Source organism: Fistularia commersonii, chromosome 35 (genome assembly GCF_037954325.1).
Source record: "Fistularia commersonii isolate RoL2024-O1a breed Wild chromosome 35, RoL_Fcom_v1.0, whole genome shotgun sequence".
Classification (NCBI taxonomy): Eukaryota; Metazoa; Chordata; class Actinopteri; order Syngnathiformes; family Fistulariidae; genus Fistularia; species Fistularia commersonii.
In genome coordinates, this window is record NC_141318.1 from 4,595,206 (window position 1) to 4,609,674 (window position 14,469).

A 14,469-nucleotide genomic window follows, 5' to 3' on the forward strand; every position below is an offset into this window, starting at 1 on the left:
CAGCTGGTGCGGAACCGGAGGCAGCGTGCGGTGGCTCGGCTCAGAGGGGGGGGATCCGACGAGGCTGTCAAAATGTTGAAAGTTACCATACGGGCGGACACGGGGACTGTCTTGATCTTCTTTTGGATTATTTATTCCCACTTCCTGACCGCGTCTTCCGACGACATCGTCGTCGCATGTGGAGGATTCGTGAAATCCGACGTAGAAATCAACTACTCTCTGATCGAGGTGAGTGCGGGAGCTCGACCCCCGTAGCTTGTTAGCCGCTAGCTAACAGTTAGCGCGTTAATCTCAGCAAGCTAAGAAGGAAAGGGGTGATTTATTTGAATGAAATTATAACCCGAACAGCTTTTTATTTGTACTCTCGTTGAGTTTTGCAATGTCTGACTCTACCCGCTTCTCAATTTAACTTTATGCTAACTCGTTGTGTTGGCTAGCTTGTGAGAGGCTAATTCCCGTTGGAACGTTCGGATGCTAGCTAAAGTAGTTTCTCCCCCTCTAGCTTTAGCATTCAAGATGTGAGGTGCTAGACACTATTCCTTAATCCCCGTTCATTGACGGGCTCCCCGGGATTAGCCCTTTGGTTCAATTAGTGACATTAACTAAATCCCTGGTGGAGTGCTCTTGTTCGCCGGTGACAGGCGTTATCCACCCAGCTTTCGCCTCTTTGCCACTTGTTTTCTCCTCTTATGTTCAGATTAAACTGTACACGAAACAAGGCTCCTTGAAGTACCAGACTGACTGTGCTCCCATCAATGGATACTTCATGATACCTCTCTATGACAAGGTACATGCAACAGAGAATACTCCCTTCTTTTATTCCTTGATGATGATTTGATACATTTCCTTTTTCTTTTTTGTATTAATTTGAACAGGGGGACTTTGTTTTGAAGATTGAGCCTCCCCTGGGCTGGAGCTTCGGTAAGGTTTTCTCTGACGCATAGCTGCAGTTATTCAAATTTTAAGTCAAACACTTTGATATAGTAGAAAGGAACTGCATTTGTAATGTTGTGCTGTTTCCACATGCAAATCCCTGTAAACTGTGCATGCTGGTGAAGTCGTAGCAGTCTTAATCAGATGTTTTTCCTGCAATTTCAGACACTGAGTTAACAAACTCCTTTTTTTTCCCCCTCCTTCCCCTCTTGTGCAACAATCCCCACCAGAGCCCACCAGCGTTGACCTCCATGTGGACGGAGTCAGTGACATCTGCACAAAGGAAGAAGACATCAACTTTGTCTTTACCGGCTTCTCGGTGTTTGGAACGGTAATGTTTCCTCAAGAAGTCATTTCTAAAAACCTTGTCTGATCCAAGAAAAGTCAATTTCCCAACATCCCTCCGCCTGAGGCATGTGTGCCAAACTCAAGACCTGAGAGCCACATCGGCCTGTGAATGAATTATCTTCGGCATGCATGATATTATCTAATTACTATTAGAGCTGGCCTGCCATGACACTACACACATTGCACTTCCAGTGCGTTGGCGCATCAAACACAGCTAGCCAGTGCGAGTGCACGCCTCAGTCGTTCATCAGCAGCACCTTCTAATTTTCTATTCCATTCGTTTATGAATGATTAAATTGTTTTATAGGCAATAACTTTAAGTTGTTGTTAGTTCCAAGTTTAAGGTCATTTCAAGATGAGTTTTCACTAAACATTGAACCAGCCCAGCCCTCAACTTGGCGCACTGTGTGTTTGAGTTTGACACCCCTGGTCTAAGGTGATGCTGTTGTTTGTGCTGCACAGGTGCTGAGTAAAGGCCACCTTCTCGGCCCCGCAGGAGTGGAGGTCAAACTGAGTCGCGTGGGGGCAGAGGAGAAAACCCAGACTGTTGTCACGCAGCCCGGTGGAAAGTCAGTGGCCCAGGCGTTGCACAGATACTGATGCGATCGATACTGTTGCATGTTTTTCGGGATCACTGGTGATGTAAACGCCCCCTTTCTCTTCCCCTTGAAACTGCAGGTACACTTTCCTCAAAGTGCTGCCTGGACATTATGATATCGCAGCCTCTCACCCCTCCTGGACCCTGGAGCAGGTGGGTAGCACCGTTCCCTCTTCATCGGTAGCCCAATAATATCACACGCTTCGGTCATTTCTCCGGCTAATTTATATTTATATGTTTACATTGTACTATGTAAAGATCTAAGGTTCAGTCCTCTGGTGATATATTACAGTTAATCAACACTTTGCACTGGTTACTTTCAAAGAATCCTCTGTTGGAAATTAAAAATACCATTCGTTTTCACGATTAAGATTTAGAGATAGCAATTTGCAACAAATAACTAGAAAGTACTAGGAATGTGTAAGCAGTTAGGAACAAAATAATTGCCTTGGAATTAGTTCTTATTTTGTTTTTTTTTAAATACATTGCAAACGGCATATCTGCAGGCTGGAAAGGAATCTATTGCTGCTTTTACAGACTTTTCAGTAAATTAAATGTCATGTCTAAGGACGCAGGAGACACATTCGGATTATTATTATTATTCTTTTTTTTTTTTTTTGGCCAATATAACCCACTCTATTTGAAGAGCTAATGGCTTTGCAAGACTCTGATGTAATCCTTATTTATCCTCAGGTCAAAATGACTAATAGACTTCTTTCAAAAAAGTCTGGAAACATTTGTCTGATGGTTTAAAGTATGACTTAATCAGGACTCGTGCTGGTCTTACCTCTTTTTTTTTTGCCCCTAATGTGGATAAAGTCACCTCCTGTCGTAAAGACTGTTATTCGTTCCCACTCCAGCATAAACAAACGCCATAAATCACAGATCCGCTTCGCTAATAAGCATCTCGGTCGGCAAATGTATAACTAATGGTTCTGACTCCTCGTTGGCGACCTTTTTCCTCCCCATCCCCCCCTGCAGAGCGCTACATCGGTGCACGTGTCCAATGCCAACGCCCCGGCCGCTGACCATCTGGTGGTCGGGGGCTACGACGTCTCCGGGGAGGTCCGCAGCGACGGGGAGCCCATGAAGGAGGTCACCTTCCTGCTGTACTCAGCCAGTGTCAAGAGAGAGGTGAGCCCCGTCTGTGCGGACGCTGGGGCCTCCACTCAAGCGCTGTGATTATTAAGTCCCAGCGGTCACGTTACCTGAGGCGCTGTTATTTCCAGAGAGATCACAACCGCAAGTGGCGGCGGTGACACCGAGAATGTTTCTTTCTTCTTTCCCAGGATGTCAGTGGTTGCAACCCGTCCCCCGTGGAGGGCGCAGACTCCGGGGACAGCGCCCTGGCCTACCTGTGCAGCGCCTTGTCCAGGGAAGACGGCACCTTCCTTTTTCCCGCCCTCGCTAGCGGCGAGTACACAGTGGTAAGCCTCCAGCAGAGCAGCCGCGATGTCGCTTGCAAGTCAGTTTCCCCGCTTCCTAAGTAGCGGTCAGACGCAGCTCGTTGCTCCCGACCCCAGGTGCCTTCCTACCGAGGCGAGAGGATCACTTTCGACGTGGCCCCCTCCAGGATGAATTTCAAGGTGGAGCACAACAGCTTGACGCTGGAGGTAAAGTCACGTTGTCCGCCTTTACTCGTGCCACGCAAGACCCCTCGCTTCTTACGCGTGCCCGTTGCTCCACCCGCAGCCCATTTTCCGCGTCATGGGCTTCTCCGTGACGGGCCGAGTCCTCAACAGCGCCGGCGGGGAGGGCGTGCCGGACGCGGCGGTTTCCCTCAATAACCAAATCAAAGGTAAGCCGCGTGATCGTCCAGGAGCGGAGGAGCCGCTGAATGCAGTGTTTCTGATTGTCGTCTCCCCCCCCAGTCGTCAGCAGGGAAGACGGCTCTTTCCGCCTGGAGAACATGACGACCGGTACCTACACCATCCGCGTCAGCAAGGAGCTGATGTTCTTCGAGGCGGTGACCGTGAAGATCGCCCCCAACACGCCCCAGCTCCCAGACATCGTCACGGCCGGGTACGTGGCCCGAGGTGCAAGGGAGCGTAGATCGCCGCCGCGGCGAGATTAACGTTGACGGCGTGTCGGTGTGTCGGCCCCCGCGCAGGTTCAGCGTTTGTGGCCAGATCGCCGTCAGCCGCCTACCCGAGGGCATGAAGCAGCAAGGTCGTTACAAGGTCACGCTCACGCACCAAGGCCAAGACAAGGCCTTGGGCCGGAGCATCGACTCGGACAGCCTCGGAGGCTTCTGCTTCCAGGCCAAGCCCGGGGACTACAATGTCCAGGTGAGAACCGTCCTTCAAAAAGCTGTCATTTTTTTTTTTTTTCGATTTATTTGGCTTCATTGCGCTTCAGAAATGTTGAAATGTGAGCGTGTCATGTCGCGTCACGTCCCGTGCCCAGGTGTCTCTGCCCGAGGCGTACGTCAAAGCAGGCCTGGCCCTCCAGCCTCAGGTCCTGGAGGTCTCCCTGGTGGACCGTCCCCTCACAGACCTGCTCTTCACCCAGTTCATGGCCTCTGTGTCCGGAAAGGTCTACTGCCTCGGTAACGTTACACATTTAAAAAAATCAGTGTGCGGGATTGTTGTGTTTTTTTTTTTTGTTTTGTTTTTTTTAATGCATTTTTGACCCAAAGGCGTTGTTTGACCTTTAGCGTCCTGCGATGACCTGTCGGTGATGCTCCAGCCAGTCAGTCGCCAAGGAGAGAGGAGGAACGTGGCGCTGTCCGGCAGCAGCGACATCCTCAGCTTTTCCTTCGACAATGTTCTTCCCGGGAGATACAAAGGTCAGCAGCGCGTGTGTGTGTGTATGCGTGTGTGATTCAGCCGATTAAGTCGTTTTCTGTTCTAAGACGATAAGTACTCATCTCACAGCATCAGACACTTTTATTTCAACTCTCCAAATCCTAAAACAGAGAGTTGGACTGGTTTGTTTGTACTGATAAAAATAAAATATCCCCTTTGCTTATCAAATAGTGACAAGGACTCACAATAGGTATTTCAAAATAACAAATTTATTTCAGAATTTTATCCTACAGCACAATGTGATGTGAATTTTACTGTATGTCGGAATTCACATTAGGGCAAAAGTTTTCAAAAAAATTACCTAAACCAAATAAAAGAAATGAGGCACACTCCAGTATGGTGTACAACCGGTGAATGTAAACAAAGTCGTCTTCCTTGTATAACACCACGCAGAATTAGTTTCAATGTCGCGATTGACGGAATAAGGCTTTTGTAAGAAAAGAATGGGAGATGGCCATGTTACCAAGAAACGGCATAGGTTGAGGATGTCATGACGCTATATACATCTATATTTTGCATTTGCATCCATCAAAGTGAATTATTGAGCACTGAATTGGGACATTGATTCTGATGCGCTCATCTTGTAATAACGTAATGCTCTCGTTCCTGTGACAACTGTCAGTGAGTATATCCCACGAGGAGTGGTGCTGGAAGCACAAATCCACCGAAGTGGAGGTTCTGGACTCTGACGTCCTGGGAGTCGAGTTCCGGCAGATCGGCTACATCCTGCGCTGCTCGCTGTCCCACGCCATCACCCTGGTCGGTACCTCGTGAGCCCCCCTCCCTCACAAGCACGACGCATTGCACTTAAAAGAACGCTCATTTTACACTTTGATTCCTACGTTCGTGCAGGAATTCTTCCAAGATGGCAGCAAACCCGAGAACGTGGGCGTCTACAACCTCTCCAAGGGAGTTAACCGCTTCTGCCTCTCCAAGCCCGGTGAGGTTTCCGTCCCCGACCTCTCATTAGCTAAACATAGCGTGAATTAGCATATCTGCTCCGCGAGTAACACCGGAGCACCAACTGCTCCCCTGCGGAACGGTAGCCAAAGGGCTCGTGTCAGACTTAGCTACATGTAGAAGTGGAGCAGGGTAATTAATCAACGAAAAAATGGGCCTGTGCAGGTGTTTACAAAGTCACCCCCCGCTCCTGCCACCAGTTCGAGCAGGACTTCTACACCTACGATACGTAAGTGTGAACTCATTACACCGGCCGTGGGTGCGACGCCGCCGTTCTGCTCGCCTAGTTCTGTCAGGTTACGGTTCTCAAACTGTCCGCCAGCTCGGCCCCAAGCATCCTGACCCTGACCGCGGTGCGGCATCACATGACCGGCCTCATCACCACCGACAAGATCCTCGACGTCACCGTCACCATCAAGTACGGCCCGCCGCAGAGCTTCCGCGCGGCCTTTTAACCCTTCCCTCCCTCTCCGGCGTTTGTATTAAAGGCCGAAACCCGGTATTAAAGCCCTCCCACTGCTGGCGCAGGTCGTCCATCGAGAGCGAGCCGGCGCTGGTGCTCGGCCCCCTGCGCAGCCAGGAGGAGCAGAGGCAGGAGCAGCAGCTGCAGGAGATCCAGCTGCGGCGGCAGGAGCGGGAGCGCCGCGCCGCGGAAGACGACGGCGCCGCCAGGGACGACAGCCCGCCCATTCAGGAGAAGGCCGACGATCTGACGGGCCCCTTCCATTACGAATTCTCCTACTGGGCCCGGTGAGTGACAGAACACACACCGCACCGGGTTCCGCACTTGAGCATTTGCAAGTTATTTATATTTTCATGGTAGATTAGATACCCAACTTCTCTTTGGATGAAACCCTCCTTAATTTTTTTTTTTTTTCATAGCGAATCCTCGGGGGCTTGAAATACATTTTCAACCATATCATGACCGCCTTATTAACTTCTCTTCAAAACGATGGCCCAGTTAACTTAGAACTTCATAACAACACCACAGTTTCATAATTTTTTTTTATGGTTCCACAGGGCAGGAGAGAAGATAACGGTAACTCCCTCGTCGAAGGAGCTGCTGTTCTACCCGCCTGAAGTGGAGGCGACTATCACCGGAGGTACACGCACACATGCAATCGCACCGATCCTTGCACCTGCACTTTGTGAGTTGCACACCAAGCTGCACTCAAACATCTTGTTGCACTGCCACTGTTCTATTGGATATATCTAGAACATATCCAAATGCACTGCGGACAGCAAAGTAGGAATTTCACTGTACAGGGAAACTCGTTTCTACACTGTACCTGTGATAATAAACGCCTTGAACCTTTAGTTCAACATTACTGAGGAATCCCGCCTCCCTTCCTCCCCGGACAGAGTCCTGCCCGGGCCGCCTGGTCGACATCGCCGGTCGCGCCGGCCTCTTCCTGGAGGGCAAGGTGTCCCCGGAGCTCCAGGGGGCGGAGATCTCCATCACTGAGAGGGGAGCGGCCGTGCCACTCCTCACCGTGGCCACCAACGAGATGGGCGCCTACAGGTGCGAGGGCACGATTCTCTGGAAAGACAACGTCGACGGTCGTTTTAGAGCCCCGCTTAACCTTCCACCCCCCTCCCGCAGCGTGGGCCCGCTCCACAGCGACCGGCAGTACGACATCAGCGCCAGCAAAGAGGGCTTCGTCCTGAGTCCCGTGGAGGGAAGCCGCGGGGACTTCAAGGCCTTTGCCCTGGCCAGTGTCACCTTCAAGGTACACGTGACCGTCAGATCGGGCCACTCAGTAGATATTTTCCCCCCGTGTGTGTGTTCTACACACGCCGTTAACCGCAAGAAGCTTCTGGCAGAACGTTCCCCCGTCAAAGAAATCGGAGCAAAAACCGAACCCCGGTTCAAGGAACGAGATATTTCTTTGTTTTACATCAAGACTTCTTCTCTTGATGTAATATTTTGCCTCATTACCGCCTGTAATCGGCGTTCCTCGGGGGAAAAAAGTCACTCACACAGAGGAGGAAAAAAATAAAGACGGAATATTTGAACTAATGTTTTTTCTTCCGCCTGAAAAGAAACCACAGCAGAGCTGTGGCCACCAGGCAAACTCAAGCCGCGGGCCTGTTTGAACCCCTCAACCCCTCCCCGCAGCACAGCGGTATTTATTGCCATTTAAAATCAGATAGAAAAGTGAATTTAGCTTCAACAGGACAGAATCAATCCCCCCCGGCTAATACACCTTATAACAAGAGTTATTAATACGCCGCAGACAAAATAGTCCCAGCAGTGTCTGAGCTCTGTCCCCCCGTGTGCGTTAAATTCAAGCGCTCCGCGCCGCGTTGATGGCTTCACATCCATAATGAACCCCCCCTCCTCCACTGCACCCCAGTCACAAATGACAGAGAGGTTGTTTTAAAGGCCAAATGAAACACTCGTATGTGTGTATGTGTGTGCGTGTGCGAGAGACAAGCAGGCCGTCTGATGCATCTCTTGTCGTCGGGCATGATTTTCCCGCTCGCCCTGCCAGAGAGCGAGAGAGAGCGGTGAAATACGCCGACGCCGCGACGCTGCCGGAAAAATTGATCCCAAGTGTGAGAGAGGATGCTTTATTCGCCACACGTTCTCTTTAAATATCTTCGGCGGGCTCGCCAGAAGACCCCACGGCGTAGATCTGCAAGGGCGCCGCCCGTCAGCGCTCGCCACGGTTTCTACTTATATACCGGTATCCTGTTTCTAATGCTAACTTCTTAAATATAATCACTCACACACTCGAAATGTTAAGAGATATTAAACCCACAACGCTGCAAACAGTAAATGTCACAGCCGGGAGACCCCCGCGACACCAGAGAAAGTAAAGAAATATGCGGGTAGGAAGGGGAGCGCAGCGGCTGCAGTACACCCCTGTGTAATGGATGGAGTTTATTGTTGCAGTAAGTAGGTCAGCGCCAAGCAATGTTGCGCGCATTTACACTAAATGCCCAAACTGAGTTATTGAAAACTATTATGGGGGAAAAAAAAAAAGCTTCTGCGTTCAGGGGGATGTGGAAACCTCACATTGTCGCTGAACGTTATTAAAGTGGGGAAAATAATAATAAAGATAGTGTGCGTGTGTGTGTGTGTGTCTTGACCTCAGCTACACACGAGTTTAGCGCTGCCTTTCCAATCCATATTCCACCTCAGGTGCTTGTGTGTGTTGTCGTAACTTACCGTATTGCTCATCCAAATGTTGGCCGATGCAAAGATGCATCTTTGCACCTGATTTCTTTACCATGCTCTCTCTCTGAAAAGTATTGTGTGTGTGTGTGTGTGTGTGTGTGTGTGTGGCCTGCAGATCAGGTCCGAGGATGGCCTTCCCCTGTCCGGCGTCCTTCTGTCTCTGAGTGGAGGACAGTTTCGCTCCAACCTGTTGACTCAGGACACCGGTCTCCTGACCTTCAGCAACCTGGTAGGAAGCCGATCTGCTCTTATCTTGTATTCCACCGCGCCGCGCGTCCTTCAGTCCCGGACATTGGATGGTGATTATGTTAATCTGCCCTGAGATGAAACATGTTTTTCTGTTCTACGTAAGCACAATTTTATTCCGTGTCTCTCTCCAGAGTCCCGGCCAGTACTACTTCAAGCCCATGATGAAGGAGTTCCGCTTCGAGCCGGCGTCTCAGATGATCACGGTGGAGGAGGGTCAGAACCTCAGTATCGATATTACCGGCATCAAAACCGCATACAGGTACCGCAACGCACCGGCCCCACTGTCAGAAGTGTCACCCGGGTTTTTATTCGGTTTCTCCCCTCCGCTCCTTTGGTCCTCAGCTGCTACGGGGCGGTGCAGTCTCTGAGCGGCGACGCTGAACGGGACGTCTCCGTGGAAGCGGTGGGCCAGGGGGAGTGCAGCCTCTACAGCGAGGACACGGTCACCGACGAGGAGGGACGATTCCGCCTCCGGGGTTTGCTGGTGAGCGCGCCAAACGGAGTTAGTCAGGCCGAGGGATGGACACCGCTGCAAGGCGGACGCAGGTCGGAAGAACGGGGACAAACCGCGCCTCCGGTCACTGGCCATCCCGACAAGTAGCGGCCGGTGAATACCGCGGTCCGGACGGCATTTTTACATTTACCCAATTTGGTCCTCTGAACATTTTAAAATGTTAAATTTCACAATATGTGAAGGATCTCAAGACGTGCAATATCAACTCAGATAGGATATTTGATAGCAGCTAGAAGCTAGCCCACTGTTGTGAATTCTTTTTGGAGTTGCGGTGTTTAAAACCCCCTCCTCTAATCCCTTCCCCACAGCCGGGCTGCAAGTACCTGATCCAGCTGAGAGCCGAAGGCAACGACCACATCGAGCGGGCTCTACCCCAACACAGAGCCATCCAGGTGAGCCCGCCCATCCCGCATCCCGAAATGTCGATGAGAAATATAATAAAATGAAGTGTCCTTCATCGTGAAGGTGAAAAATGGTTCCCAAACCCCGCCGCCAACACCGAGGAACTTTTGAATGTCACAGCACTGAAGCCTCGGCGCGTCCCACCACGCAGCCCCTCCCCTCCCCCATAACGGGATGCTTTCGTAATTGAAATGTTGTAATAAGTGTGGGAACCCCGTGATTAGGACTTATCTGCCGATAAGTCCTAATCACGGGGGGTTGGGGAGGGGGTCCGTTCTTTGCTCTCAACAAAAGCACAGATAATCCCAGAGCAACTTTCTTTCCTTCCTTTTTTTTTTCCCCTCCCGTTCCCCTCCAAACTCTCGGTTCACCCCCCCCCCCTTCCTCCCACCGCCCCATCTGGAAAGTTCAGGCCCCCTAATCTCTCCGGCAAGCGCAGGAAACGCCTTAATTCCACTTAATTCTCTGTTATTATCACACCATGTGACGTGCGCAAGGCTTTTTTTTTTTTTATCTCCCGTTCACCTCATTTTTCTCCGGTCATATCTTCACGCTGAGCGCCGCGACGCTTCTCTCTCTCTCCCCCCTCCGCTCAGGTCGGCGGCAGCGACATTGAGGGGGTCAACATCATCGCCTTCAGACAGATAAATCAGTTCGACCTGAGCGGAAACGTCATCACGTCCCCCGAGCACCTGGCAACGCTGTCGGTAGGTTTGTCAACTTCCTGGCCCTCATCTACGCGCTCAAACCTGTAATAACCGGTTCGCCTCTGCAGGTGAAGCTCTACAAGAGCGACAATCTGGACAACCCCATCAACAGCGTCTCTTTGGGACAGTCCCTCTTCTTCCACTTCCCTCCACTGGACAGGGACGGAGAGGTATTCACCCTTCCCAAGCCTTCGCCAACGGGTTCGACCCGTGCGCTGAACATCTCAAACATTTTTGTTCAATTTCTCTCCCAGACCTACGTGCTGTCGCTCTACTCCACGCTGTCCCGCTCGCAGTTCGACTTCACCCTCCCGCAGGTGTCCTTCTCCTCCACGGGCTACCACAAGCATGTGACCCTCACCTTTGACCCCACCGTAAGGAGAAGCCGTCCATCCCGTGGCTATTACCCCCACCCCGTTTGATTCTTTACAGCGCGCACAAGTGTTGACATGATGGTCGCTCTCGGTGCCTTGTCGTTTCATCCCACAGCGTAAAGTGCCTGACCAGGACGTGGCCCAGGGCTCCTACATCGCCCTGCCCCTCACCCTGCTGCTCCTGCTGGCAGCGTACAACCACGAGAAAGTAAGCGTCCGCTTTAATCCAGGAAACGCAGAGCTTTGTTTTTTACGGACGCGTTTAACCCGTCCGGCGTTTGCTTTGCCTCCAGGTCATCCCCGTCCTCCTCCAGGTGGTCAACCGCATCCAGGGCGTGCGGAGCATGGCGCAGGCCGGCGGGGACGGCGCCTCCCTGGACGAGGCCAAACGCCAGGCCAAGAGGCAGAAGGCCAGGCGCACATGAGCTCCGACCGGGGGGCCCGCCAAAGTCTTTGGGCACCAACCACTTGACTTTCATGACCGCGCCCTGATCGGCCATTTTGTTTTTTTGTTTGTCAGTCATTTTCCAAAAGACTGTCAATGTTTGTGATTGATGAGCCAATTTTTTTTTTTTTTTTTTTTTTAATATACATCAACCTTTGTGATTTGAATAAGTCAGCTGTTTTTGATGGTGTTTTGAAGGCACTGACCGGACAGTCACCTCGGCCTCCGCGTTCCTGGATCCCGGAACGGACTCTCGGGTTCTAACCCCTCGAGTAGCAGCCGACAGGCGGCCTTTTACTCTGAGGAGCCCTGCTGGAGGCCCTACACGCCGAAACACTCCAAATTAGTATTAATCGAGCAGCTGTTTGTTTTTTGTTTCTTTGTTTTTTTTAATTTATTGTTTTTTTTTTTTTTTCAATTGTAGGCTATTTAGACTTGAGATCGAAGCTAATCAAACTCCTAACCGCGTTGACGGCCATGATTCCTCGAGCGACGGAAAACACGTGGCCGCGACGAGCCGTGGCCATGACTCCCCTCCGATCCCGTCGCCGGTGGTGTTTAAGAAGGTTTGGACTTGGAATACTTTCTGGATGAGATATTATTAGTTTTTTGTTTTTATTTGTGTTTGTTTTTGAGGGGCTGGGTGAGGTTGGGGAGCCAAGAAGATTAATTTATTACCTAATCCGGTGAGAGTGTTTATGGGAAATGTGTTTGTGTTTGACTTCCTGTTATCCGCGATCTGACATCAGCCAAGGTGAAAAAATAAATAGGGGGATATTTCCGCGTCTCCGCCCTGAACTTGGTGTGATCGGCCCGCGCTGGTTATCTACCCGCTGACATGGACTCCCGTTATTTCTCTTTCGGGAGAGCTGATTGGTTGGCTTTCCAGACCGTTTGGTCTGAACTGTGTTCCGATCATAAAAGTTGTGACTGGAAGGAAACTCAATTTCCGTGTGTTTTGTTGCGTCTCCTCTAGGGGACAGTGTGATATCAGACGTGAACGTCTCCACGGAAACGACACAAACGGGCTCCTCCTCGTCCTCCCAGGGACGAAGCTCACGCCGCTCCGTTGGCATTTAATGAAAATGGGCTCTTCCCAGAAAACCAACCACGTACTCCTCCGACGCTGTTCGGTCAGCTCAACAACACGGCGTATTGGTAGACATGGGCAGGAAGACCACAGAAAGCACTCAGGCGCTTCGCAATCCAGGCCAGTGTCAGGGCTTTACAGAAACCAAAGTATTTTCACTTCCTGGAACTTGAGCATGTCGGCTAATCAGACCAGGCTCCGCGGTTACCGGGCAAATTACATCTCAGTCCGGCGAAATTCAGGTGGAGGGAAGTGACGTGACTGTTGAACCAGCCTCCATCTTTGTTTCCTGGGCAAACCAACCTGAGCGCGACCCCTCGTCTTAGGTGTTCCAGGGCCGGTTCAAGAGTCACAGCTAGCGTCACGGGGAGCTACAACCGTCGATGGGAGGCGGAAAGGGAGAGATGGTAGCCGTGGTGATATATCCAGCCGTCGGTTTCGCTGCCTCCCAAAACGAAAGCAAACTGCAATCACAAGGCTATGAACACTGCATAAAAGGTCCGAAAGTACATTTATTACTGCAGCCCGGGTGCCGAAACACCTTGAACTGCTAACTCTCATGTGACTAATTTGATGGATTACAGAACCGCCCATAGCAACATGCAGTAGCTCACTTGTGCTACATCTTAACATCCAAGATCCAGTTATTGATAACTGTCACTCAGTTGAGCATCCATCCATCCGTCCGTCCGTCCGTCCGTCCATCCATCCATCCATCCATCCATCCATCCATCCATCCATCTTCCTCGGCTTATCTGGAGTTGGGTTGCGGCGGCAGCAGCGGGAGCAGTGAGGCCCAGATCTCCCTCTTCCCCGCCACATGGTCCAGGTCCTCTGGGGGGACCCCAAGACATTCCCAGGCCAGCCTGGAGACATAGTCTCTCCAGCGGGTCTTCCCCGCGGTCTCCTCCCAGGAGGCGTCCAGGAAGCATCCTGACCAGATCCCCGAGCCCCCTCATCTGGCTCCTCTCTCTGTGGAGGAGCAGCGGCTCTTTGCCAAGCTCCTCCCGGATGACCGAACTTCTCACCCCATCTCGAAGGGAGAGTCCGGCCACCCTGCCGAGGCGACTCATTTTAGCCGCTTGTATCCGCATTCCCATTCTTTTGGTCACCACCCGGAGCTCGTGACCATAGGTGAGGGTGGGGATGTAGATCGACCGGTAAATTGACCTCTTCACCACGACAGACCGGTACAGAGATCGCATCGCTGCAGACGCCGCTCCGATCCGCCCGTCAATGTCCCGCTCCATCCTTCCTTCACTCTTGAACGAGACCCAGAGATACTTGAACTCCTTCACTTGGGGTAGGACCTCTTTGGGGTAGGACCTCTTCCCCAACCCGGAGTGGGCGTTCCAACTGTTTCCGGTTGAGCACCATGGTCTCGGATTTTGGAAGCGCTGATCCTCATCCCGGCCGCTTCACATTCTGCTGCGAACCGTTCCAGTGAGAGCTGGAAGCCAACAGAACCGCATCATCTGCCAAAAGCAGAGATTCGATCCCGCAGCCACCAAACCGGATCCCCACGACACCCTGGCTGCGCCTAGAAATTCTGTCCATAAAAGTACGGCGGGTTTCGATACCCCGTACTCCCGGACCCCCCCCCCCCACAGGATTTCCCTCTATACACGGTCGAATGCTTTCTCCAGGTCCACAAAACACGTAGACTGGTCGGACAAACTCCAGTGCCTCCTCCAGGAGCCTGCAGAGGATGTAGAGCTGGTCCACTGTTCCACGACCAGGACGAAAACCACAGACCTTACCGGGGAGGCTGAGGGTGATTTAAGATATTACTGCAGTATTTTACTTCATGTTAGCCAAGATATACTTTCTTCGATAGGTTACGTAGATGCTGCAAACA

The 14,469-nt window shown here is 51.4% G+C and overlaps 1 protein-coding gene across 1 annotated transcript; it reads left to right on the top strand.

The window, feature by feature from the left end:
* Positions 1 to 35: 35 nt before the first annotated feature.
* On the top strand, positions 36 to 12,462 carry nomo (nodal modulator). The gene is made up of 31 exons (XM_086142384.1): positions 36 to 228; positions 698 to 787; positions 876 to 921; positions 1,164 to 1,264; positions 1,744 to 1,850; positions 1,960 to 2,032; positions 2,861 to 3,013; positions 3,169 to 3,306; positions 3,403 to 3,492; positions 3,572 to 3,677; positions 3,751 to 3,901; positions 3,990 to 4,167; positions 4,286 to 4,427; positions 4,536 to 4,667; positions 5,309 to 5,445; positions 5,539 to 5,626; positions 5,812 to 5,875; positions 5,969 to 6,064; positions 6,175 to 6,396; positions 6,667 to 6,749; positions 7,009 to 7,168; positions 7,250 to 7,376; positions 8,946 to 9,059; positions 9,211 to 9,338; positions 9,422 to 9,563; positions 9,902 to 9,985; positions 10,592 to 10,702; positions 10,771 to 10,872; positions 10,957 to 11,076; positions 11,192 to 11,284; positions 11,370 to 12,462. Exons 1-31 carry the CDS (start codon positions 73 to 75, stop codon positions 11,499 to 11,501), a joined length of 3,666 nt encoding a protein of 1,221 aa, XP_085998510.1. The 5' UTR covers positions 36 to 72; the 3' UTR covers positions 11,502 to 12,462.
* The last annotated feature ends 2,007 nt before the right edge of the window (positions 12,463 to 14,469 follow it).